Here is a 27,576-nt window from a genome sequence, read left to right on the forward strand (position 1 = left end):
TTAAAGCAATATCAAAGTTTTATTCTTAAAATGTAGTATAGAGAGGGACAGTAGTACAATTCAGACAGAAAAAAGGAGAATGTAGTTCCATCTTTGAAAACCTTTGATAAAAACGTAAAAAGAGTAACCTGAATTTGCTTTGTGTTCGGAGGGCACTGAGGCGCGGCCCAAGTTTTGCATCACTGTTAAAGTTCGAGAGAAATTGAAAAATACAACCTTTTGCAACAGCGTAAAAAAATACAGCTGGGGAAAAAAAACCTCTGCTTTACATCTGTAGTGTTTTTGCTTAGTTTTTCGTTGTTTTTTTTTTCTTTGTCCATATAACAAATACAGCATAAAATCTAAAATGATACATCATAGTTTTGAGTTTTCATTCATTACAGTAAAATCAGTAGGATGGTAAATAGTATCAAAAGAACAAACAAGACAACAGGATGGTGTGATGAGCAAGCACACAGCGTGAACAGAGAGAGAGAGAGAAAGAGAGAGAGCGAAAGGTTAAAGTTCACGGAAATAAACCACCAGGCCAGGAGGTTTGGAGCTGTCAATGTGTTCCATTAAGTAAATCCACTAGTTTAAATAATAGCTTCTTCATAATATATATATATATTTATCTCATATAATCTCCATATATATATATATAGATATATATATATCCATAATATAACCCCTCCCACAGTGATTTGAAGGTAAAAGTGACACGAAGAGGATGAATATCTCTATGACTTAAAATATATCTTCTTCCACTGAGAGTAAAGGGAAGTTACACATCTTCTGTATCATTAGCACTTCAGTACATACTGTATATTAATCCACTGCATATGAACAGATACTGCTGTTCCAAGGTTTTAACCCGCAAACAATCCGTGTTTCTTTAGAAAATATGTGCTTAATGAAATAACAAAGGAGAAAGGAAACATCTGTGGAAAGGATAAAATTAAACAAAATATGTATCTAGGGTAAAGTGAATGATTCTGTAGCATAAAAACATTTAAAAATCTCAACAATTACAGACACAAGCAAGGATTTTCTACACTAAGCAAGTTTTCACCTGGCTTTTCTCATACATTATAGTTCAACAATAATTAAAAACAACAATTTTGGTTGGACAAATAGAAATTAACAGTCTTGATTGCATTTTGGAGTCAATATATAATATTAAATAACAAAAAAACAAAATGTCTAATAAAAAAAAAAAAAGTTGCGCATTGGAAGAAAGACACAACAGTTTATATAGTTCCATTCAGACCCGCTTTTGGGGAAGCGAAGAAACATAGAAGAAAATTATTTTCATGAACACAAACGTAAGTGCATGTCTATGAGGCGCCATAGAGCTTCACTTTTTGTGGAACAAAGTGTTTTTCTACCTGGCAGACCTAAAAATAATAATAAAAAAAAAAAACTAAAAAAAAAAACTTACATCAAATTAAACCGATGACATTTTGTTTACCTTTTACACATGAAAAATGGAGTTCTCTCAGACTTTAAACATCACACATCAGGGTTTTCTGCACACTTCTTTCTCCTCACAACCAACGTTCAAGTGATTCAAAATATATATATACTGTATTTTATAACTCAGTACCAAATATAAACAAACGTATACAGGTATTGATGTCCACTTAGGTCCTCAAAACGTCAATTACAAGTACTGCCGGTAGATCTACAAAATGGTATGTGTGTGTGTGCATTAAATAAAATAAAAGCTCAAAAACAATGGCAAAGCATACCTGATAGTCGCCGTAGCACAACAGTGTTCTATAGTTTAAGCTGATTACATATGTATAACTGAGTCAGTTTAAGCTTTATGATTATAAACATCATATATAGCCTGTAGGTCCAGTATTCTGCGACAAGCATTACAGCACCAAACGTTTCATCATTTGGCAAAATTCAAGCTTTAAGTGAAAGTCAAATGCTTTTGTTTAATAATAATAATAAAGTGTTACTGTGACGCCGTGATTTGTATAAAGCTAGCAATAACATTTCCCCTTGTAAATTTTTTTTAAGTCATCTTTTTTCCCGCTTAACAAAAAAACCTCACGTTGTCTTTTTTTTTTTTTTTTTTTTTTAAGCGTATTCAGTAGTTTTTGCTTCCTGCTTAATCTTGGTGTGCGGTCTGTTTGGCACAATACCACAGCCCTCTTAAATTAATCATAAATATGGCTGTGATACATTAGAGTCACAAAACAGATTTTTTTGGTTCCAAGATTTGTGCAGGGAAAGAAAAAAAAATTGAAAAGAATAATATAATAATATTTAGCGCATCTAAACAAGATCTACAGAGCAAGTTAAAATCTTCCTGTGGACAATAATGCTCTTCTTCTGTGTACTTCTACAAGCACCAAGCAATATACTTTCAGATTGTGCAGCAGGCAGCAGCCATTACTGTGCCTCTGCTCGCAGACAAAAACAACAGAAATAAAAATTACTGATAAGACCATAATAACCTCTTTTCATAAATTAAATAATTAACATTTCGCTTTTTTTTTTTTAAATGATTGGCCTACCCCAACTCAAAATCTACATCATCACCCTGCAACTCTCCCCCCGAAAAAAAAAAAAAAAAAAAAAAAAAAAAAGGAAATAAAAATACATCACCAAAAACCTGATTTATCATATTATTCGTCGATAGAATCTTTCTCTTGAGGGCTCTGGGCCCAGAGTTGGACACATTTTAACAATAAAATCTGTACATCTTGGAGTTCCCACTCTACCAAAGCTTTTTTTGTTTTTAAATCCATCTCTTTGTCATATTCTTGCACAATTAAGTAACCTCAAGGTTTGATAGCACTTTGGAGTTGATTGTTTACCAGCTAGTTTTTGTATACATATATATTAAACATCAACTTTTTTTTTAGTTTTTGTTTCTCAAGCTTGTTTAAATTCTTAGTCCTCTTCTGGGGCAGCACCAGCGTTGCCCTCGCCCCAATTTGATTGGTCGTTGTCGGTAGGCTCCTCCCCCTCCAGGTATTCCCCTTCCTCGCCTTCGAAGTCTTCCTCGCGAGGAAACTCCATGCCCTCCATGGCCTCCAGGCCCTCCTGAGTGGCCTGGTGCGAGTCAGCGCAGTCTGCACACACGCCGTAGCGCCGCGAGCCATGACGGATGCCGACGCTTGCTGCAAGCATGAAGATCTTCTTGCACACCATGCACTTGTACTTTTTGTCCTTCTTGTGCACCTGTAAGAGGAATGAGGAGAGAGAAGAAGAGGGTAGGGGAGTTGAGGAGAGTCGGGTTGTCATTTGAATTTTGGTCTCTCCAGTCACTTTGTCACTGTGACATTTAAAGGAATAGTTCAGAGATTTTGGAAAATATGCTTATTTGTTTTCCTGCTCAGAGTTGATATGACAGACATCTTTTTCATATCTGTACACTAAATATGAAACTACCACTATAAGAGAGCTAGCTTGGCTTACAGACTAGATGAAGGAGGTATCACTGAACTGTTTTGTTTTTGCACATTCAGTCAAGATATAACATGTCAGGAAGGGGTGTTCCAGAAGGTGGTTTTGTTTTTGTCCCTCACAAAGTTTTTCAGTTTGAATGGGGCTCAGCAGGACATTCAGTGTGATATAGTTAAAAAGTTAACGGCGGTAACGATGGATCAGAAATGTGCAACAACATTTTTTGCTAGATATCAAACGAAAGCCAGAGACTGTGTTGTACTAAATTGCTGTCAGATGTAAATTCACTACTTCTAAGCAGGAGAGAGAAGATTATGTCGTCTCGGAGCCTTACGGTGAAGAGGTCTCAACTCTTTGCCTTTACCAAAGAGTTGCGTGACAGTCAAGAGTACTCACTCCGTGGCAAAGTCTGGTGAACAAAACGTCCCACAGCACACTGACAAGCAAAAAAAAAAAAAGACTGCTCAACTTGAAGTTATCTCAACTGAGCGTTCTCCAATGGATCATTCAAATCTCCGACAGAGAGGGGCAGCCCTGCTGTTCTGTATTTTTTTATTTTCCTCATGGATTTGTATCAACCAAGCCTTACAAAAATCACAAGCATTTTCATTAATTTTGAAAAAGTGTTAATTCATAATTTCAAGCTCGGCATACACTGTGATTTGAGCTCCCTTCTGACACGACTTTTGAGCGGCTCGACTAATTTTAGAGTCGAACTGAATTTGAGCGTCATCAGGCGTCAGATGCTGTGCAGTGTAGAGGGAGGAGCAAGGACCAATCATCAACTGCTACTGACCGGCCGTTGGATGTTTGGATGAATTTCTGACATGTCAGACATTTTGATTGGCCATTGTCAGGCTCTCGGACAGCTGAAGCAGAGCCACAAGTTGATTCTCCAACATCAGTACAAAGGATACCCAACCAGTGTGTTGGTGCTGCAAACTTGAGAGTATGTTTTGTGTGAGAGACAGAGCGAGAGATATAGGGACTCATTTTTGCAGAAATTGACTTTTAAGCTCTTTTTGGAACCTCTGTCTCCGCATTATTATGAATCGTACCTCGGGAAAACAAGTGTCTACCTGCCCCGGAGCTTTTAAACAAATCTTTACTGACAGTTGTCAATAACCATCACAGTCCACCGGGGCAGTTTTATTGTCTACACGTACAGTGTGAGCACATCAATTGTGAGCTGTAGCTTTATATTGAAGACAATTTACTTGTACAATGGGGGGTGGAATTTAACAACTTTTCTAAAATGGGCTCAAAAGGTACAGTGTATGCCCAGCTTTAGAGGTGCTGGTAGGCAGATTTTGCTGCTTTTCCTAGCGGCCCCTCAATATTTCTAGTCTTTGTGTTAAGCTAAGCTAACTGTCTGCTAGTGGTAGCTTCATATTTAGCATGCAAATATTAGAGTGCCGTATCAACGTTCTCATCTCACTCACAAGAAAGCAAATAGGTGCCATTTCGAGAAATTTCAGAGCAGTCCTTTAAATATTAAAGGACTATATTAACTAATAAACTAATATTAATATTTAAATATTATTTATTGTATTATCTGTTAATTTATGTTTGAGTTATTTGTAATGTAAATTGGTCTGTTTGTACTGTCAATTTGTGACTGTCGTTCATAATATAACAAAAAAAAAGAAAATTTAAGAATAAATCAGAGGTAGTGCAGTTGCAAGTTTAGAGGTTTTCTTTCCCATTAAATTCAACTAAACTGTGATGGATTACATTTGTATCTAACAGCATAATACCTGCCTGCCCTTTCAAGTAGTGTTACCATGACAATATAGCCTCCTGATTTCTGATTGATTTCTTTTGTACCAGAGAGAGTGTAAAACACTCCCTACATTTGAAGACAGATCTCATAGCCAAATATTTCTGCTTTCTGCTCACTCCCTCGAGCGAAAAGCTCACAGAAACAAACCATGAGGTGGAGTGCAGAGACGTGAGGGTGGCCAAAACACTGTGGTGTTTGGCACAAAATGGTGCATGGACATCACATGGTGGTGTAAAAGAGAGGAGAAGATCCTGTGCATATGTGGACTCACCAGGGAATGTCTCTTTACGTGCTCGCGGCGGGTGAACAGCTTGCCACAGATGTCGCAGCTGAAGGAGCGTACGCCAGAGTGGATGATCAGGTGCCTCTTGAGCGTGCGCCGGTGCTTGGCGATGTAGTTACAGTGGGGGCACTTGAGCTTATTGAGGGCTAGGTGTGAGGACTCACCTAGGTGGAGACAGAGAAAAACACAAGCATGCAGATGCAGAGAAAGGTAAGCAAGAGACAGATTTAGTTACATATTTTAGTGATTATGATTATATCTTAGAGGGACAGTTCAACACAAAATAAAAAAAGCATATTTTTACTCCTAACTATAGTGCTATTTATGAGTCTAGACTGTTTTGGTGTGAGATATTGGCTGTTAAAATGTCTGCCTTCTCTCCAAATGGAACAATGTCACTCTGGTATCACCAAAAAGAGGGAAGCGTACATCTACTGCTAGCTCACGTAGCACCACTGAGCTAGCTACCATTACAGCTCAGCCAAGGCAGATGCCATTAATGGTTATATCTCGTCTATGAGTGAATGTGTGCTTCTGTGCACTGATATGGTCAGCGGCAGATGTTTGGTAGAAAGAAAACAGTTCCTGCATGAAAATGTTCACAACAAGCTCTGTGGATTATCTTGAGGAACAATTTTAGATTTCTGGAAAGAGACACTGATGTGATGTTTAATGTTATTTTTGTGGGGTTTTGAGCACCACAAGCCGAGTGCCATTTAGTTGCATTATATCAAGGAGAAGGCAGGTGAACTGTCCCTTTAAAAAACACAACTATGTTTTGTTCTTTGAGTTAAGTTTTAATTTGACTGGACTGAAACTGCAGAAGGAAGAAGACAATGATCGTAAAAGCTACATTTGCATCTATAGATCCTCTAATGAGAGAGGGGTGTGTCAGGAACCAATATCCTGTTTATCAAATCACTGAGTTCGGATGTGGTCGCCATTAGAAGGAATAAGACACCACAAACTGATGCATCACAAAAAGCCCCTTTAGTCAAAGTTTGTTAAACAGCAGAGATGAAACTGATTACTTTAGCGGCCATATGAACTTCACAATCCTGCTCTGTCACTGTTGCTTAGTAACTGGTGCTTGTCTGCGATGATGTTGAAGGTAGTCACCATGGCAATGTTAGAAAGGATGCAGATTCACATTAGCAGTGAATGTAAAGCAGCAGATGTGTCGTTGTACTACATGGATATGATAAAGCAGTTTGGTGTAAGATGATAAAAAAAATCATTGACTATGATCATAAAAGAGGTAATAATTCAATGACTTTGCCTCATAATAAGAAAATGTCAATTTGCAGCTACTTCATATAAACTCAAGTGCTAATTACCCAACACTGTGAAGCCCTTTTAACAGAGAGATTGTGCTATAGAGCCACTACAAAGTCTGCTCTATCATTCTGGATATGTTCCATAAAATGATTAGCATCAAAAACAATTATAAAAGCAAAAAAAAAAAAAAAAACACCTTTATCTATAATCCAAGCTTGATTATTATGCTTCTTAATGACTACAACAGGTGTTTAATTATTTCACCGTTTTAAAAAATAAAGAACTCAAGATGTCCTCACACCAGCATCGTCTTCATAACCCCCCCCCCGGATGTTTATGCAGAGAGGCCACCAAGGACAGCTGGGCTTACAAATAAATAAGCAATCTATTGATTTTGAAAAGACTCCAAACAGAGTGGCTAGTCTTCACTGTTGAGAGAGTGGGGGGGGGGGAAGGGCCAGGGCCTTTTGTTTGAGCAAGGGTGCACACAACAGAGGCGTTGTCAGGGCAGGTTGCTATGGGGGGAGGGAGGAGGAGGAGGAGGAAGAGGGTTGATGAGAAGCAGGTCACCTGTGTTTTTCACTGTGCATGTGTTGTACACGCCAGAGAAGCACCTTGTGGGAGGTGCAGCTAGCCAGCTATTTAGGTCTTGGGGGTCTAGGGTTTACTTTAAATTTTCTCTATCTCTCATAACAGATGCAGAAACAAAAGTTAGCTTTGAGAAGGTATGATCAAAAAACTAAACATTTGTTTTAAAAAAAGCAAGAAAAACACCTAATTTTTAAACTGGAGTCCATTATTTTCCACAGTTTTGCAGTTTTAGATACAATCTTGCTGGCCTAGGACTCAATCTGACGACAGCTTCCTTTCCTGTGTCTCTCTCATGTCTTTTCAACTGTTGTCTCAACCAACAACTCCACCTGTCTGTGCCATGATTCATCGAATCCTTCACTAAATGCCTGTTAAATTTTCAAGTCAAACAGCAAAAGGTTTTTCAGAATTTTTTGTTCTCTGGGGTTCACAAATTTGTTTTACCACCAGAATATCATTTTAAATCTTATGACACCAGTTCCAATACCAGCTCCTTCATGTAATACCTTTTTTCCCCCACTCCATTTGATACCCATCATATTATTTGAAGCATTCAGTTGCATAAAATGCCACCAAACACCACGGTCGTGTAATATTGCTTTACTTTGGACAGTTTTGGTGGTATCTCAGCGCGCTGAACTGTTAATTAAATTTTGCTTTACTTCACCACATCACTGACTGAACAGGTTGTAGCTGCTGTAGTAGTGGGTCAGTCGCATGTCACAATAAATTGTAGAATGCTTGAGGTGATGAGTTGTGAGCAAAAAGACACAAATGGTCATTTTTTCTACATCTGGGTACAATAAAAAAAATGTAGCTATTGTTTGAATAGAGAAGTTTCTATTCTACTTGGTACTGTGCTATTTTTTGGGTGATACCTTAAAGCATCAATTACCATTACCCAGCCCTGTGCACTATCATCCAGCAACTTCTAATGCATGCTTTGTTTTTGAGTATACTTCATGTTGACACGTGAACACATTGCATACTTGCATGCTCTAAATAAGAGAGTACAGATTTAGGGCGCACAGCATTGTGTACTGGAGACAACAGTTGCCTATTAATGCTGACTTTTCCACTTCATGGCCCTACGTAGCTCCTCTCCTTTTTAGGTTTTCCACTGTCAAAAAGTTGTGGTAGTGCCTGGTACTTTTTTTTGTTACATCTCGAAGCCACCTGAGCCAATATTAAGGATGGAGTTAAAATGCTGCAGACCACCAGAGAGAATCGAACCATGCAGTGGAAGTGCTGCATTATGCACTGGCCTCTCTGCTACCCATTTGAGGCAATTTAGTGATTTTAGGTCTAAATGAATAAAATTTGCTTTAACCTTGTATTCCCAAATTTTTTGTAAATAGACTGAAATTGGGATAATGTCAATGTAACAGGGTCATGCAGGTCAACTACGCGTTTAAACGCTGGTTGAACACAAACCCTTAATAGAAATAGAGTGTTTGTTATCTCCGTTTTTCAAGGAGTCATACTGACTTAGGGGCCGATTGCATTGAGATGCATTGCACCAGGCGCAACCAATCCGAAAAAAGCCTTGGAAGCGCATCAGGAAAAACAGCTGGGAGTGCCTGTGGAGCAGTGCTGCGTGGGCGTGACCAAAAGTGACATTATGAGCAGCGCGACTCTGCGCCTTGAGCGGGAAAGTATAGCGGGAAAAAATATTTTAACTTTTATGTGAGCCCAAAAGCCACCAGGAAGAAAAACAATGGTTTTGCTCACAAAGCTTTTCTAGCAACGCATCTCGGTGTGATCAGCCCCTCAGACTGCCCACACTCATTTGAGAAAAATGCACTTTAAAGATTTCACTATCATTAAAGCAGCTGTATTTTGTTTAAGCGGTAGTCTAGAGAGTGCGGCGTCTTACCATTCTCCCAGGACTCCCCTTGCTGTAAGTCCTGGATGATGCTATACTGGATCTGATTGGCCAGCTCTGGGAAAGGGGGAGGGGAACAAGAGAAGCGAGAGGGAGAAAGAGAGATGAGAGGTGGTTGAGAGCCTGGAGGGGGTGCACACCTCACAACGCCTTGTGTACACAACTAACCACCCCCACATGAAACAATGGAAGTTTCAGTTGACAACACAGGCAAACAAACACACAAACACACACACAGGACTCCACTATATGTAAAGCAGTGTTCCCGGGGCTAGGGCCACGCTAATGGTGTAACCAGGGCTCTAGCAGGGAGGGGGTTAATTAGAGCCGAACGCTTGCACCGGCTCAGCTTACACTCAGCTTTTGTAAGAACTTGTGTGTGAGCACCTGTGTACGTCCGGTTCCTTTAGCATCAGCGCTTAGAGCCCGTTAAAGACACGCCCCTGTGAGTGTGTATGTGTGCATGTGTGTATGTGTGTGTGTGTGTGGTAAAGTTACTGTGTGTGTGTGTGTGTGTGTCCACTCTCCCTGGGTCAATATTTGGAATAGTGAGGACAGCCCCACTGCATTAGAGTGGATTAGGGAGCGAAGGGACTGCCCCTGGCAGCTTTGCACCTCGCAGGGATTGGTAAAGTTATTGTGCGTGGGTGGGTTTGTGTGCACGCTTCAACAGAGACGGGTGTGTATGCAAATGCTTTTCACCTGCCCTGTGCGTCTGTGTGCAGCACGCACCCTTTAAACAACCCAACAGTGTTGTTTGGAGAAGACCCAAGAATTTATTGGCCACGAGTGTTGGCTGTGGGCTCAGCGTGGTAACAGCAGACAGCAATGGCAAAGTACTTATATGTTTGAAACCAGCCTTCACTTTCAACTGGTATTTTCCACACAACATGGGCATTCCTGTGACTCCCTAAACTGTCTTCCTTCAATTGTTAAAAAAGAAAAAAAGATGTTATATTTGAGGGTTCCACCCTCTCCAATGTGAATATTTTGTGTTTTTTTCAAATAGTTTTGTTGCAAATTTTATTTACTTCACATTGATTTTGTATATTATTTAATTTTATTTTGTATTATTAATTTATTTTTATTTTTTAATTTACACTTCTATAATTGTGCCTCAAAAGGGGCCTAAAACACACAGTAGTATCTATCCTGTGCAGGTGAACTAACATTGAGTGAATTTATAATGTTTATCCATTTAGCTCTTTTTTAATTTTACTTTCTTTCTCCCTTTTTTTAAAAATTTAATACCTTAACTTTATTATTTGTCATTATATGTACGTGCAACTTAATTTGTCATGGTTGAGGTTGCTGTTGACATTTTTCTCAAGAAAACAGTAAAAAGCACAATTTCTAAAAAAAATATTTTCTGCTCTCCTCTGTCTTATAAAACTGTGAACTGAATATGATTTGAATTTTCTTTGAAAAAAAAAACACACCTCAGATTCTAGGAAACTGTGACAGGCTGTTTTCTGGCATTTTAAAGACTACATTTATAGAGAAAATAACCAGTAGGTGAATCAATATATGACATTGTTTATTGCAGCCAAAAACAGGCTGGGGATATTTTTTGCAGGTGCCTCCCATGTCCTGTAATCAGAATATGAATTACTCCCATTAGGGTAGAATAATCACAGCCAGAGAAGCAGCTGAAGTCCTTCATCCGTCTGTCAGTAAATCTCCTAACCTCAGGACATAAGGGGTGTATGAAAATTAGGGGCGGTGTTGCATGTAATTGAAGCACTTTGTTTGCAGTTGTCTAGATTTTGCAATTTCTCTATTTCTGCAATGTTTATTTTTATGTTCAAGAAAAATTTCCCTGGTGACAAATAAAATAATCTTGAATTTTACTGGAATTGGAAAAGAGGAAAGAAAAGAAAAAAGCAGGTTTTTAAAGCGATGGCCATCACAGCAGAAAGGATACCACCATTTGTGCTATTATGTTTCCATCCTCGGAGCATGACCGCACAGATCAAACTGAAGCAAAATGAAACCCAAACGAGTGACATCACTGTGGGAAACTGGGACAGCTAATATTGGTGGATGACTGCTCATGGGCTCAAACACAAATATGCAAGCCAGTGACGACTTATCGTGAAAGAGGGGTCTGTCTAGTTTCAGAGCGAGCATCTCACAACCAAAAGACAAGATTTTCTTTCCTGGTCGTGCCTCATTTTTGCTTTGAAAAGCAATATTTCAGTAAAGTGTAACTAACATGCTAGACATCATGTGACACATATCCAGAGCGAGTCATAACAAATGACCACTGTACGCTATACAAGACTAATCGAGCTTAGACAGCAGAGAGAGGCTGTGGGAACAAACTAAGACCTCTCGGCCCATAAATGGTACTGAACCATCTTTTCATGTACGTTCCAGCAGATGGGGTGATAAATGGCATTAATATAGTTGGTTGCTTTGACACTACACACACAGTAGACTCCACGACAGACCAGCTTTCTACCCTCAAGTGCTTGTAAACATAATATTACATTAACACCACTGGATCCACCTTCCTCTTCTAAAGTGAAAAAAAAACCTTAAGCCTGAAGGCAGGGCTAAAAAGATTGTAACAGTATGGAGAAAAACACTACTAAATTACTTTAGTCCGATATTGAGTAGCTGTCACGTAATCAATGAATACTTCACCAACAAATAAGAAAGAAATTGTGTCATAAGATGAGACTCTATTGTACATTCAGTATCTTTGATTCAGAGTGTGAGCCAGGATTGTCTGCACACGGTTTTCAACATGGAGATGGCCCAGGTGACAGCTAGCATCTAACGGTGCAAACAGCATGAACAGTGCTTACAACACTTACAGTGTTGACTAACAATGTCAATCATAACATTCATCACAGTACGGTATTGTTTTGATTCTTTGGCCAAAAATACAATATTTGCTGATATCACAATATCTGCCGCAATACAATTTCAATCAGATTCAGTTTCAGAGCACGCAATCAACATGAGGTAATGTTAATATCCTCATCATCTTTTTCTTGACTGCTTGCCATTTTCTGCCTGACGCTGCGCTGTTAGTGCTGTTTGAATGTTTAGGGAGGAGGTGCGCTTGGTCAGATATGGTAACAGAGATGTGCCATGAGGATTTCATAATATATAAAGTATATTAAAGATAACAATATGTAAGATGTTTTTACTTTGTATCAGTAATATTGGGTCATTGACCATTGAATCAATTTATCGATACAGATCGATGTATTGTTACATCCCTAGTGTTCACTGAGCTAACGGTATTAACCATAGAGGAATCGGAGGGTGGGCGCTACACTACAGCAGTGACGCAGTCCCATCACCAAGGCTTGTGATGGTGTTATCAGTGGTAACAGCCACATGAGAGCATTGCATAGCAGCGCCAAATTAGCCAGCCAGCGGCAAGGGTCTGTACCTAGGGCTGAGACGGTATGGATTTTTTTGTCACCACAGTGATATAGCAATGTATTACAGCGGTTTGGTGATTAACAGCACCCCCACCAACCCACATGGAGGGGATTCCCCAGAACATTACTGTGAAATTTATTTAATAAATTTCCACGACATTTCCAAAACTTTCAATGACTTTTACTAATTCCACGACTTCCCCAGGCCTAAAAAACACATTTGTGAAATTCCATGATTTTTACAGCTTTTCCGTGACTATGGAAACCCTGAGAGAAGCTCTGATTACAACACATACAGATGTAGTATGACTTAATTTTCTGCTCATTATTTTCACTCCACTATTATCTCGCATAGCAAATAGTTGTTTGTTACTTAATCAATGTTCTGAATGTCATATATGGCTCCTTTAAGTCTAGATTTAAAAACTGAAAGGGACTCAGCATTGCAGACTGAGACAAGGAGGGGGAGCTCACATTTTGTCCTTGTAGATATTAATCTCCTTTTTGTTTGTCCTGCCTGTCTCACCTTGTCTCAACAGATCGACAAAAAAAAGTTTTTGAAGAAATCCCTGTGAAAAACCCACAGTCAGTCCAAACTGAAGTGCCAAAACAAATCTTAACTAAAACCCCTGAAAAATGAAACAGCAACACTGCTCTTAAAGGGAACCGAGAAACCATTTGGAAAACACTTTTCTTACAACAGGAACCGAAAAATGTTACATACAGTATGAAGTCACTGTTAAACAACTCACAGGAGTGAGCGCAACTCCAAAATTTTAATATAAAACTATGCCAATTTCTTGTGACTAAAGAAGAAAAAAAAGGAGGGGGTGGAGGTGTGTGTGTGTGTGTGTTGTGTGTGGGTGGGGGGGGGGGGGGGGGGGGGCACAAAAGACCCTCCTTCTCACTCCAACATCAAACAGCATCAGTATAATGTGTTGCACGTTTCTTCCTTAGATTCTCTGGTCACCACCTCTCACACATGTTCAACAATAGAGAGACAGACAAATCTTTGCAATTGTAGAACCTAACAGAGACGAAAACTTCACAGATCTATATTTAAACTGTTGACATCGAGTCTACTGTATGAATGAATGGACTGTTGAACACAAAACTATCATTTAAGGGTAAACAGTTGCCTTGAAACCTTTTACTGTGACTAACAGCCAACTTGAAGACTTAACTTTATCTTTATTTGGAAACGTAGTATACATTAAGCAGAGACATGGAGCTAAACAACAAAGATACATGAAGACGAGAAGGCTTGCGAGTTAGCACACATGCAGACAAACTCAAGTCTTTAAGTGAACGTCTCTCTCTGGGCTATTACAACACCCTGGATCACTTTGTGCACACATTAAAAAGAGCCCTAGGAGGAGTTGGAGGCACTAAGAGCATTCAAGTGCATTTAGGGAGGCCTGGGGGAAGAAATGTTTCCCCTGCTTTCTTCATTTCCCTGCATTAGGGAGGGCTTCTCTCTCTCTCTCATGCACACAAAATGTACTTCTCTCTCTAGCTACACACACTTTCTGCCTCACGCATCCCCTCCCCCCTCTGGTCCATACCACTCCACTTAATATGTGATATCATTATGGTTACATGGAGCGCCACGCTTAATGGGGCCAACAGAAGGAGAAGGATGGAGCTGAGAGAAGAGATTACTTCGAGCACTACACTGTATGTGGATAGGATGGATGGAGCAATAGGTAGATTAAGGGACAGAGAGAAGAGGGTATCAAAGGGAGAAGATGGAAGCTAAAAAAAACTTTTATCGAGCAAGATTGAAAAACTGATTGAATGACTGAAATGGATTAAACATTTTTGCATAGTGCAGCATACAGTGTGAGGTTTTCAGGGTAGCTGATTCTCTCTCAAACTCACTTTCAATATAGACATTTCATTATTTTCTTTCATAAAACATTATAGCATAGCAATCTGAGCCATATAAAAGGAACCTATTATGTTTTTCTTCATTTTCTGTAGGATGTATAATGTCAGTTGGTCATATTAAACATGGCCAGTTTTCAAATAATAAGGTTAATGTATGTAAAAGTATTCTTTTCTAACCACTCTTAATACTGTTGCCAATATTTTTTTCTGCTTTGAGACAAGCTGACGTCAGATTGTGATGGATTTTTTATATTGTGATATGCTCCAGGCATGCAACTCAAGTGTTTACATTATGTGCCTACCCTGCTACATATAGCTACATGCTAATGCCAAGGAAACATGTAAATTTGGATGCTGATGTTGTTAATTTGTTTCAGATTTTTGATCACATTCCTGCTGAAACATGTCTGGTTTTATTTAGACACTTTCGAATTTTCGTTTTAATTCACCTGCTTCAATGATGGTGCAAAGACACAGTGATGTGGAAGATCTGGAAACACTGACCAATTAGAGCAGACAGGGCTCTCTTGAGAGGGGGGGGCTTAACAAGTCAGGAGTAAAAAGGAGTGTTCAGGAGTTTCAGACGGAGGGTGAATACAGGTGTTCCCGAACAGACAGTATGAGGACAATGAAGTGTTATTTTTTTTACGATCAAAGCATACAAAAACTTTCAATTGGAAACCCAAAATACAACTTGAAAGTAAGCATAGTAGGTCCATTTAAATTGCTTCAAAAGCACTGAATTGGACATAACCTTATAAACCATCTTTAGAACAAGTTTCAGCAGCGATGTGGATACACACCTCTGTGCTGAGACAAAGCAGTCCGGGTGGGCGTAATTTTCATAAGCCCCCTGCTCTGGAGTGATTAGTGGAGATCACGGCTGGGAGTGACTCACATCTTGGCTGTGCACAGCAGGTGAAAAGCTTGATAGGCAAATACTGTGTTCATTTAAACAGCAGGATAATGATCAAAAGATTAAAATCCATACTTTTTGCAATGTGATCAATAAATTGATCATGAAACTAGTAGTCATGATAGATTTTTCCCACTGCCAGCAACCACAAGCTTGTTGGCTTTGAATCTGTGATCATGGGAGTGACATGATTGGATACTGTACATCACTGTATGGTGACAGATCAAAATGAGGCAATGCTGCCACCAAGTAACAAAGTGCAATTTCCAAGTGCTAGATTAAAATTATGCTTATATTTAAAGCTGGAAAACAGTGTAAAAAAATGGCTCAAATACTGAAGCGACGTGGCCTATCAGAGTCATCCTCTTCTGTCCCACTGACCGACCTCCTGCTGGGTAAATCATTTAAATACATGGCGTGGGGACAAGCATTGTTCAAACCAACCGAATTCAAATATTTGGGGTTAAATTGACGGTGATGGGGACACATAAGGCAGAGACGCATCAAGCCATAGTGTTTCCTTTAGTTACACAGAATTGGATGGGTGTTAATGTTGTGTATATGTGTGTGTTGGGGGTTGGGCTGGGAGGTGTATGTGAGAAAAATGTGTATCATGTGTACCACACATGCATACTATGTGTACATGGTACGCATCTTGGTTAAATAATGCATGATTTTGAGCCTGTATGGAGTCAGAGATGTCAATAAGTGATATTTATCTGTCACTGTAAGATTTTTTTTGCAACTCAAAAATCAATTAAGTATTTTCCCCTCACACTTTAATTGGGGTTCTTAATTCTAATTTATAAAGGACATAAATTTCATACTTACTGTGAATATAATCCAATTAATCTTTTTTCAATATATGTATTTTGAACTTAGTGTTAACTAGAGTTGCAACTGTATACTGATTTTGAGGTATACAATGGTATGAAAATTGATGTAATGTAATGTAATGTAATGCATGCAGTTGCTCATTCAGATACTGAAAAAATATGCAACCAGACACAGGATCACACATCTCCTTTCCTTTCCAACTGCCTTTTAGACTTTTACACATATAGCAAAAAATGGCTTCAAGTTTCAATCAATATTTTTTAAACCAAGAACCAAGAACCAAGAAACCCTTGTTTTCATTCCATTAAATCACTGTAACGAATCATGTGAATAGTAATTGTGTAATCCTGTATACAGTGAAACCATGATGGGTATCGTATTGTGAAAATCTCATACTGTTGCAGCCCTATTGTTTACACCTTATTTTAAAAAGCTGACATGGTCACATGTGTATACTCAGCCATTTAAATGCACTCCAACACTGGCAGCACCTGGTCTGACTAAGGGGATTTGAGTGATGACAGTGTCTGATGTCGCTGTAGCATCTCGGCCTTCAGGTTGATGCAGTTTTAGGCAAGGTCTGCAGACATAGCTGCAATGCACACAATTACACAGAAAGTGCACAGGGCCTTTACATGCACGTATATAAGAAAATTCCAAGCATTTAGCTGAAGATCACATAAAGTGTTAGCTGACAATTTATGCCGCTGCATTTCTCTTCAAACATTCTGGTGATTCCTTTACGATCTTCTTGCCAATGGAGAATTTTGGCAGGCATCATAAAAAGTTACTACAACCACCTCTTTTAATATTAATTCCTCCTTGACCTTGGCCCAGCAGTTGTGCTTTGCATGTTTAAGTAGCCTCTAGTGCATAAAGCTCCTTTAACAGAATGCTCTACACTGGTGTATAAAATGCAAAAAATGCAGAGGCCCCGATTGTGTCTTCACAGAGCTTCGCACACATATGTAGGAAAATATGTATTTCCATATCCCACAAACAGATGTTACATTCCAGGGATTATATGTAACAGAAATTCTGCATGCACCTCTCTACTTTAAAAAGGGAGCCTCTTCCTTTCACTTACAGTGAGTATACAGTGTGACTAGTGGGAATAAGAAATTCATGAGTAAACAGTGAAAGCTATACATATAATATGGGGGGCAGGACTGAGGGTGTGTGTGTGTTTAGAGGTACAAATGTGTGCCATACCAGCATTTTCGGAGAGGGAGGAGAAGTCCTCTCTGGGGTAGGAGGCTGAGGGCTGGATGAACATCCCCTCGTCAAATCCCTCCTCTGGCTCTGGTGGGAAGTTGTACACAAAACGCCGTGTGGTGGTCTGTTTTTTCCTCCGTCCGCTTCCTGCCGCAGCATCCGGAGCTTCTTGCTTTATTGCTGCGGGTGCTCCTGCAGCGCCCCCTGTGGCTGGCTCGTTCCAGACGAACACCTGGCCACTCGTAGACCGTGTTTCATTGGTCTCTACTGAATCAGACGAGTTGTCGTTGTGGTGGGGCCAGCTTCCAGAGGCTCCGGGGGTTACCAGGGCACAGCCCTCACCCCCAACCACTGTCACCTCTATGTCGCTGGCCTCCTCCTTCACCCTGACAGCTTCGTCTTCTTCTTCCATTGCTTCCTTTCCTTGATTGTTGCTGGCCTTGATCGACAGCTTTGACAGGATGCTTGTGGCCCAGAAGTTGCTCGGCTTCCGGTCCAGCCCTCGCTGTCCCTCTTTGGACACCATCTGCCTCTTGTTGTAGTCCACCACCACTGAATCGGGAGCCTCCTGCTTGATGCTGATATTCAGGGCGTCCTTTATAAAAGCCCTACATGAATGTACAACCTCTGTCATCTGGAGGTAACTAGCAACAGACATCACCTCAATGGCATTTTGGCTTGTGAGTAGCAGATTCCCAGAGTAGAGAAAGTCCAGGATAACGGAGAAGCCCTGCACAGCAGCGACATCCAGGTGCGTGACCGTGGCCTGGTCCTGGGCCTCGCTCTTGGTCAGACAGTAGAGGGTTTTGAAGTAGCGGCTTCCCGCCACCAGGATGTTCTTGTGTGCGCGGAACACCTGGCCCGAGACCACTATGTTGACGTCGCAGAGGATGCCACTTTTGCGTTGCTTGTCCAGCTCCTGGAGAAGCTGGTAACAGTAGGAGTTCTCATTGGGTTTGTTGCGGTAGTCTTCCCCTGAGCAGTTAGTGGAGGGGCTGGCGTTGTCTGAGGGCCTCATCGTCTCCTTTTAAGAGAACAAAGAGAAATTATTGAAGGTGGTTTGTTTTCTCGCAAGTAATTTGCAATGGTAAGCACAAACACAGGTATATGCAAAATATTTGCCCTTCCTGTACTCTGTCTTCACAATAAACACAGACAGACAAACACCCTCGGGGTTCGCAGCGTGACAACGAAGCACCTGCCCTAGGGCTGAAACAGGTTTGACAGGCTTCTGTTACAGAGGAGGTGGGAAAGGCACTGAAAGGCGTGTTACCTTTAGGCTGGGTAGTATTACCTAGCCCCATCATCAGTTCCTTTTTTTCCCCAAACTTTTTAAACTTAAGTCCACAAGTCCTAATACAAGATATATGTTGCTAGGCCCGATGACAAATTAATAAATCCTGAATGTATGTAATGTAACATATAAAAGGACGGGTATTTTCCTTTGGTGGTAAAACAGGAGGAGAAATCCATGTACAATTTGTAGTAGCACTAAAGGATGTGTTGGTTTTAGAGAAGACAGATGTTTTTTTTTTTTTAATGGTAAATGATTACACTTTCCAAGTTGGCTTTGGTTATTACCTCTGAAGTCTGAAAAGTAGATTTGCAAGATCCAAGATTTTCCACACATTAAGCTTCTGTATGATAAAACCACCTCTTTTTTTGCAGTATGTAAAAAGAGCCATAATTAGACCAGGAGGACTGTTGACCAGTGTCCAACACAGGACAAAACGTGACTTTAGGATGGGAGGGGAACGGGCATAAGCATAGAACTAGCACCCTGTAACAGCCCAACTCCCCCTCCCTTGCTCCCCCTCAGCAGGGCAAAGGGCCAGCCTGGTACGGAGCAGGGAAGAGGGGAGTTTATACACATGTGTATGCTGACATATGCACAAATACAAACTACACAGCCCAGTAAAAAAACAAAAATGCATAGCAACCTGCATGTGTTGTCTACATTATAGTTTTTACACTTGACACACACAAGCAGCAGCACACATCTACAGCTCATTTTAGAATTGCACAGCAGATGTCCTAATCCAGAATAATTCACATTGCTCGAGCCCTGCATTTCTGCCCCCACCCACCTCCATCTCTGCTGCGCACACGCGCATGTACGCTCACACACAACCACACAGAAACCAAGCTGCCTACACATACACACAGCTGGGGTTTCAGCTCGAGTAATTCAGATTAAATCCATTTCTCTGAGGTCCCCACCCAACCCCCACCCCCACCCCTACTCCCTCCACACTGCAGCGCTTGTCCAGGGCAGCCTGGGCACACAGGATAGTATAGGGGGGCTTATCATCCTCTGCCACAGCTGGAGGGGAGAGATGAAGAGAGATGGGATGGAATGAAATCAGAGGCAGAATGAGGGAGAGATAGCGAGAGGGGGGGAAAGTGGATGTACTTTGCAGGCTGGAGGAAATAAAAGGATGCAAAATAATAGAAGACAAGAGAGTGGTACTGCATAGTTATGATGGAGAGAGAAAGTAGAATCAGAGCTGATAGGAGTAAGTGTGAAAAGATGAGAAATGGTTGGAGCATAAAAGAGAAAAGCCTGATAACACAGGCACAAAGAAAACGAGCGAAAGCATGAGGCAGAGATTGAGAGAGCGAGACCTTGAGCCTCGAGAAAAAGGGCGGAGGAGAAAATGTGGAGCAGAGGGGGGGACGGAAAGCCAGCGCGATAGAAAGAAGGAGTTGGGTCACCCCATTTTAGCCTTCACAATAGCCCGTGTTCTCCCCGAGGCTCATTGTCCACTCACTGTAGGCCTTTGTGAAAGGTTTCGGCACTCACTCTCTTATTACACAGCAGCTCCCACTCGCAAGCATAGAAAGGAGCCGGAGTGCGTGTGGGTGAGGGCGAAGAGGATGGGGAGAGAGGAGGAAAAATTATTCCATGATATACACATCAAAGCCTCTGGAGGGGCATGGTCATCGTGTTGAGTACTGTGGTGGAATAGATTGGTGTGGTGAAGGGCAGGAGTGCTCTCAAAACAAGAGGTGTAGGATATGCTTCCAAGTTAGATTACTAACAGTTTTTACTGCTTTGTATCCCTTGCTCTCCTCTTTTGATAGACCTAACAAGCTTTCAACTTGCTTGGCTATAACTAAAAGATGGATTATATTTAGTATCCTGCAACAAAAATACCTTCAAACACACAGTAAAAATAGCCACAAAAAACAAACGCTTTCCTATTACCTGAGAATTTGCAGACCTATTTTATCATTTCGACTTACTGTCCAACCCATCCCCAAACCCCATGACTCCCCACAGCTTTTATCCATTACACATAGCAAGGCAACGGGCCAGAGAGGTAAGACTTGGCCCAGTTGTGATATGAGTTGTGTGAGAGCGTGTGCACTTGTTCGAGTCAGGCTAGGACAGCCTGGTACTGGATCAGTTGCTCCATACTGGCCTCATCAGCAGCAGCAGCATCATCCTTTCTCCAGATGTGCCACGTGTGAGCTGGGAGCTTAAAGAACCAGCAGACCAACCCTGCACAGCACATGCTGGAGGCAAAACCAGCCTGAGCCAAGAGAGAATGTGGGGACAATATCAACCTCCCCCAGTTGTGACGTGGCTGGTTTTTTATTTGAGCCAGAGATGGTCGGGGCGGAAGAATGAAAGGCAGAAAGTGAGTGAATCCAAGAGGGCGCTAGGGAGGAAGAATCCTTTGATCTATGTCTAACGTGGACGCTTTAAAATCTTTATTTATATTATAATCTTTAAGCTTTAAAATCTACAATGAGTGGCCAATAAGAACCGATTTACAAGTGGATTAAATAAACCAAGATGGTCATAAACTAGAGCTTATTGAAGCACTGGCCTCACTGAGACACACCTCAAAAGCTGCGTTACCATCAACGGCTTTCGGTATAGTACCGCTGGAACCAAAAGTAACACCTACAAAGAGGTACCCTAGATCTGTTTAGCATCCCCAAAGCAGACAGTACTCTTCAATGTAGGTGGGGCTGTTGTTTGTTGGTGCTCTGTCCAGTAGCACTCACTGTATTTTCTTGTTCACCGGTGATACAGAGGGACGTTTGCACCTGTTTATCTTCCAAAGAATGGGACTGCAGGCTGGGGTGAGAGTCTCTTTCAATGGGATATTTAAAAAAAAGCAGGTTTGTGCATTAACGCCTTGTCACAGTGAGCACAGTGAAGCTCTGACACGTTTTTTTCCAGGTGAGGATTAGAATATGCAGTTCACATAATCCTGTCACAATTAATATATATTTATACACTTGATCGTCTCATTACTTAAAGTGTATGTCATCCAAAAAGTGAAATTGAAGGTGTTTTGATGGATTTACATCAGCCACTCATGCACTGAGTAAAATTACAAGGAAATGTTCCACCTTAGAAGTTGCAGGCGGTCGGCCCAGTGAATTAAATTATTTTTTCTCAGTCTACAGCTGCTGCTAGAGGCTGCAAAACATCCTTTCATTTTATAGTTGTATGACAAACTTGTCACAGTATGAACAGTGGTAAAACAAGCCACAGCTCAGCCCTTAGCACAGTGTTGATTCACTACTGACCAATGAACGGGCTGCAGTGTTTCTAGCTCCACCTTTTGGTACTGAATCTGTGTGCCAAGTACCCCAAACATAGGGGTGATGAAAAATGGGGATGGTTTCAAAGGTACTACCATCCACAACTTTAAACAATGGAAACGCAAAAGAAGGGCACAGAACTGAACTGAACCGACCTTTAAGTGGAAACAGATCATGGGATACAGCAGTGTCCCCACAGAACATGACCCACTGCAGCCAGTTTTTGTTAACGTTCCACGAACACATTAGCCTCCATTCCCTCACTCGTCTACCCCCACCCGCCATCAATCTAGTCCCATGACCAGCCCAGCCCTGAGGACATCTCCACCGGTCCTTTCCTAACTCCCTACATCTACTGTATCGTTCCCTCAACCCCCCTCCTCACTCGACCAGTCTGTCCCCAGATGCTAGAACAATAACGCTGTGTGCATTTGGCCCAAGGTGTGGGAGGGCTGCACTGAGTGTCTCCCGGCCTCCTAACAATGCTCTGACAGAAGAGGCAGAGATCGGGGGGGAGAAAACGAGGGGAGAGTCACTGACGAATTCAACAAGAAGAATTCTCCCTCTGGCTTCACCCCACCCTATTCCCCTGACCTGTGGCCCCCAATAAACATCCCATCTATCTGGCAGACACCAGACCGCATTGGGTGGATCCCCCTTCCCACTCGGGGAGACTTACTCTTAACAATGAGTGGTATTTGTCTTGACTAAAATGAGGGGGTGAAATGACTTGTTCCCCCTGGGGATCAATAAAGTGTTGTGTTATCTTATCTTGATCCTCATTTAGACCAAAACAGTGATGCAGGTGAAACATTTGTTTGACCGTCAAACTGAATGAGGCAAACGTCCGACATGGTTTCATGAGAATGAATGCAGTTTGAATATTGCAGCGTTTTGGTGAACAGGTGTCTGTATTGCAGATGGGAATTTGATTTGGTATTGACGTCCAAACAAAAAACGAAAACAAGAGACAAGAGGTGATTAAGAAAAAGGGTAGTGTATAGAGAGGCTGGGTGAGGGGAGAACTGAAAATGAAACGAACTTAATGTGGTGATTATGCAATGTACATGTATATATAACTACTGTTGGAGAACAAAGTCTCTGTATGAGCTCATGACAAGGGATTACTCTGTGACAACCAATGTGTGTTCAACACATGAGACAAACAAAGGAAAAAAACAGTTACTGGACAATTAGACTGACGTTTTAGGACCCAGATATGTGATTTCATATATGATCTACAAGAAACAATGTGCTACATTTGCCTCATCTTAACCTTTTACCAGTGAGCATAAGGGACAATCTGAGTACAGCACAGCATCTAGAGAATTAAGGACAACAGCCCCCTTCTCCAAGGAGACCCACATTTACCACAGCTGCCCTGGTGTGCTACGGCTAATCGAGTTAGCTTTAACGAATGCAGCAGAGGCCTGACTAACGTCAGGAATGGGTGAATAGAACAAGACGTTGCCTCATAACACCATAATTCCCTTTTAATGTACTGCTCCACAATGCTACCTTGCTTAACCTACACTGCTGACAATTATTTCAACAGTGCTGTATATATGACGAGAGGATAACAGCTTTATTTTAAAAAGGCAGTCTTAAGAGAATAATCTAATCTGAGGAACATCAAAACCACCAAAAATAGTTCAATACAAATCTGAACTGAATCAATTCCTATAATGCAGCTATGGGACTTAATCATCCCAGCTCTATTCCACACGAGCAAACGACCTGAATAACCTCTCAGTACAATGTCTGGGGTCCTTGTTGCTAAGGAAAAGCCACACCAAGCCCCTAATCCACCCTTACTGCCCTCCTTACCAATTAGAGATGTGTACAAGTTAGTGGATCACTTTAAGTCATTCTGATTAGTGATTGCGTGTGCAAAGGAAGGAACTAAATGTAGTAGTGCAATCCTCTTCGCTCACAAATTAGAGTCAAATAGTACCCCGCGCTTAATTCCCCTGACAGCCCAGATCATTGGCAGGATCGGGAGGTCGGATGTAGAAATGTACAAGGAACAGAGAGTAACAACACGTTTTTTCTTTTTTTTCCCTCAAAATAAGGGCTGACGGGAGAAATGCCCTTTGACACGAGATTGTTCGGGCAAATATGCACTCCCAGTTTTTATGAGGTCTCTGAAGGAGTACCGTAGAAATGTGGCCAACACTGCAATAAAAATAATGAACCAATAAAGAAGACCTCACGCACATCAATAAAGACATAGTTCATCTAAATAGCTTGGTTGTTTTGGATTATAAACATTCAAAATGTGGATAATGTCAATAACACTGCACCTACCTCAATCTTAACAACCACAGTCTTTATATGCCAATTAAATAAAGAGGGGCAATTTTCCAATGTGGTTTCAGTCTTGTGCATACAGAACAGGGCCCTAATCATAGGATATGCCCCAAAGGTACAACACTAGCACCCATTAATTCGGAAATATGTGGATGACATGATCAGGTGATGCCATGTCATTCTACTTACTGAAATTTATTTCACTCATTCATGCCTATTCATACGGGCCAGGCAAGTTGTCAGGCTCCAGGCTACATGATTTACTCTCCTCCCCTTGTCCAGCTCTGCAAGTGACACCATGTATGGATTTTGGGGGGTCATTCTAGCACAATGCCTCTAATTTAGCTACCCAAAGGGAGGAGGAGGTGGAGGAGGAAGAAATGCTGCCAGAGGTCACCCGGGACTGCGAGCCAGCAGAACTGCATGATGAGAGGCCGAGAGGACGGGTGGGGGGTGGGGGGGGGGGGGGTGGTAGGGGTGTGGTTCCCCAAAGGCTGCCAGGGTCGAGGCCTTGCCATTGTGTGACCTCCAGCAAGCTAGCAATCAAGACAGCTGCTGATGCAACAAAGAGGTTTGCTGTACAGTGTGAATCAAAAAATATTTTCTACAATAGTGTCCATTAGTTTTTTCAGGCTGTTATTTGTGGCATATTATGAATCCCTGATTCTTATGGGATAGCCTCCAGTGTGACCCACTGTCAAATCTGAGAAGTTGATCTTACTTAAAAAAAAAATCTAGGGAACTGATTGCCTTGAAAAATGTAAATAAGTAAAACTATTAATCTTAGGTTATGTCTAGTTTACATGTAAATGTTAACTTTACTCATAATTATATTTTATTTATGCAATTCTGTTGCAACTTAAAAATGACAGGTGAAATTACTTTGCTCTGTCTTAGTGTTACACTTAAGTAAATGAAGTTAATCTGACTTAACTTAGTAATGACAGAGGATTTTGCTAATGATTAAGTTAGAATCTCTGCATATTCCATTTTGTTAACTTGTTCAAAAATATATAAATCTGTGTTTGAAACCAGCAGATTACATATACTGTATAAGGCACAGTAAATTTGGTTTACCTTAGTTGCTAACACTTAGAAAGATTAAGTTAATTTCAGTTGTCCTTTTTTTAAGCTGCAACAACTTCACAAAATTCAATACATACAAATAAATGTTAAGTTAATATAAAGCAAACATAACTTAAGACTGTTAGGTTTATTTGCTTACCTTACCTTTTCAAAGCATTTGCTTTCCTTGATGTTTTAAAGTAAAATCAACTTAAATTTACAATGTTGTGACTAGCAGGTGTTTACTGGAGCAGGCTTGTGCGTGCAACTTGACTGACAAAGGGGCAGAAACTCGCACTGAAACTGAGATATTTGTGTCATTCACACTGAAAATTGATTCGGTGTGTTTTCAGTACTAGTTACTAGACATTAGCCGCACTGGGGGCTTTCCACGACCGTCACTGCCCATCTACCTCCGGCTCGAGAGCAGAGCTAAAAGCGGCTAGTTAGCTAAGCTAGTTGTTAGCTCAGGTTAGCAGGCTGATGCTAGCTAATCAGCCAGGAGAAGGGATTTTGAAGCTTAGGTAATAGCCTATTTTCGTGTTAAAAGTTGTAGAAACTGTTATTATAAGTGGCGCACAAAACAGGTTATGACAAAGGTGTTACAGGCATTTAATGTTACGCAGGCACCGAAGCGAAAAGAGTTGAGCTAACGTTACCTGTTTGGTGGGGTCATTCCTCCCGTGTTCAGAAGACAGGTGATGTCTCAGCAGCAAGGCCCGTTTGTAGCTGCGACTGCCTTTGACAAGCTCGTCGCTGTTTTTAGTGGCAATGTTGTGACACCAAGAACAGGACATGAGTCCCGTCTCCTGGCAAAATTTGAGCCATGGAAATTCTTGCAACCACGAAGCGTGGAATAATGAGTGTTTCTGAAGCAACGTCTGCGGTCTCATCTCTACCCCAGATTTCCTGCTCTCGCCCCCGGTCGCTCCGCTTCCCGACTCCTGGCCGTTGTTGGGACCGTTCCCCTCTGTCAAGCTATCCCCCTCCCTGGACCCGTCCTCCGCTTCCACAGAGCCGACACGGTCGTCGCCGTCTCCGGCTGCCAAGCTGCCCTCTTCCGGGTCCTCTTCTTCCTCCGCCTCGGGTTCCGTGCTGTCGCTGACAGACCCAGCGCCCTCCACTCTCCTCTGCGATGATCCTTTAGCCCCCAGATCCCTGTCCTCCTCTTGATCCGGCCTGTTCCCGTTAAAATGTCGGTCTTGACAGGCCGGGGCCTCCCAGCTGTTACAGTTCCCCCCACCGATACCGCTGGAACCCGTTAACCCAGCTAATCCACCTCCTCGGAAAGCCAGCGACCTGCGGTTTCTCTCACCGGACATTTTTCTTAATATATATTAGAATCTTCACTTTCTCAACAGTATCCCCCTCCGACAGAAATAATGTACTTCAAACGGTGAATTATCCGAAAGAGATGGACCGTCGTCGTTTCTTTTCTCCGCTTTGGCCCTCCCGGTGAGAGTATGTAGGTTATGCGGAAATAAATAAAGGTTTTAAACGCATAATGAATTTCAGGGTTCTCGCTGCGTCCGCGCAGGCCCCGCAGAGGTCGAATGGCAACGACTTTCCTCCCCACAATGCACCTCGACCGGAGAAAGGGGGGTTGGAGAGGGAGGGGGCGGCTTTTAAAGGAAGATGGGGGATCTGTAGATCAGCAGCAAGCAGGGGGCTTTTGTGTTTTAAAGGCTGCACCCATTTTCCGCATGCTTTTCATCTTTTGGCTTTGCTTGTCCTCTCAGCCCATGAATGCTGACTCGTGTGCCCCACTTTAGCCCTTTGGGTTACCATATTAACCCTACGATATTCCTATAGGAATTTTACTAAAACTTGTAGTGTGTACATAGTAGACTACTTTATATATCTTATTTATTTTATTAACATAAGATAGATATATTAAGTATAACATTTAAAAAAAAACATCTCTAAAGTAACTTTTATATAGATATAAATATAAATGCACGTGTGTGAATTAACCCTTTAAAACATGGACCAGCATCACTTTCAGATGCCTTTCACACGTATTTTAACCTTTAAAATGTGATATTCGAAAACATGGGAAACATGGCAATCAGCAACTTGGCATATAATGTCCTGCAAATTGCAAAAATTATATATAAATAAAAGGTGACAATAAAATGACGAGAGAGAGTTTTA

General features: G+C 41.3%; 1 protein-coding gene across 2 annotated transcripts; it reads right to left on the minus strand.

The window, feature by feature from the left end:
- zbtb10 (zinc finger and BTB domain containing 10) lies at positions 1-26,975 on the minus strand. Of its 2 annotated transcripts, XM_042506357.1 has the most exons (5): positions 26,082-26,975; positions 17,482-18,508; positions 9,217-9,282; positions 5,460-5,635; positions 1-3,180 (listed from the first exon to the last, which is right to left on the minus strand). In XM_042506357.1, exons 1-5 carry the CDS (start codon positions 26,742-26,744, stop codon positions 2,890-2,892), a joined length of 2,223 nt encoding a protein of 740 aa, XP_042362291.1. In that variant the 5' UTR covers positions 26,745-26,975; the 3' UTR covers positions 1-2,889. The 2 variants fall into 2 exon arrangements, with proteins under 2 accessions (XP_042362291.1, XP_042362292.1); XM_042506358.1 differs by lacking the exon at positions 9,217-9,282.
- Positions 26,976-27,576: the final 601 nt, after the last annotated feature.

This window comes from Plectropomus leopardus, chromosome 18 (genome assembly GCF_008729295.1).
Source record: "Plectropomus leopardus isolate mb chromosome 18, YSFRI_Pleo_2.0, whole genome shotgun sequence".
Classification (NCBI taxonomy): domain Eukaryota; kingdom Metazoa; phylum Chordata; class Actinopteri; order Perciformes; family Serranidae; genus Plectropomus; species Plectropomus leopardus.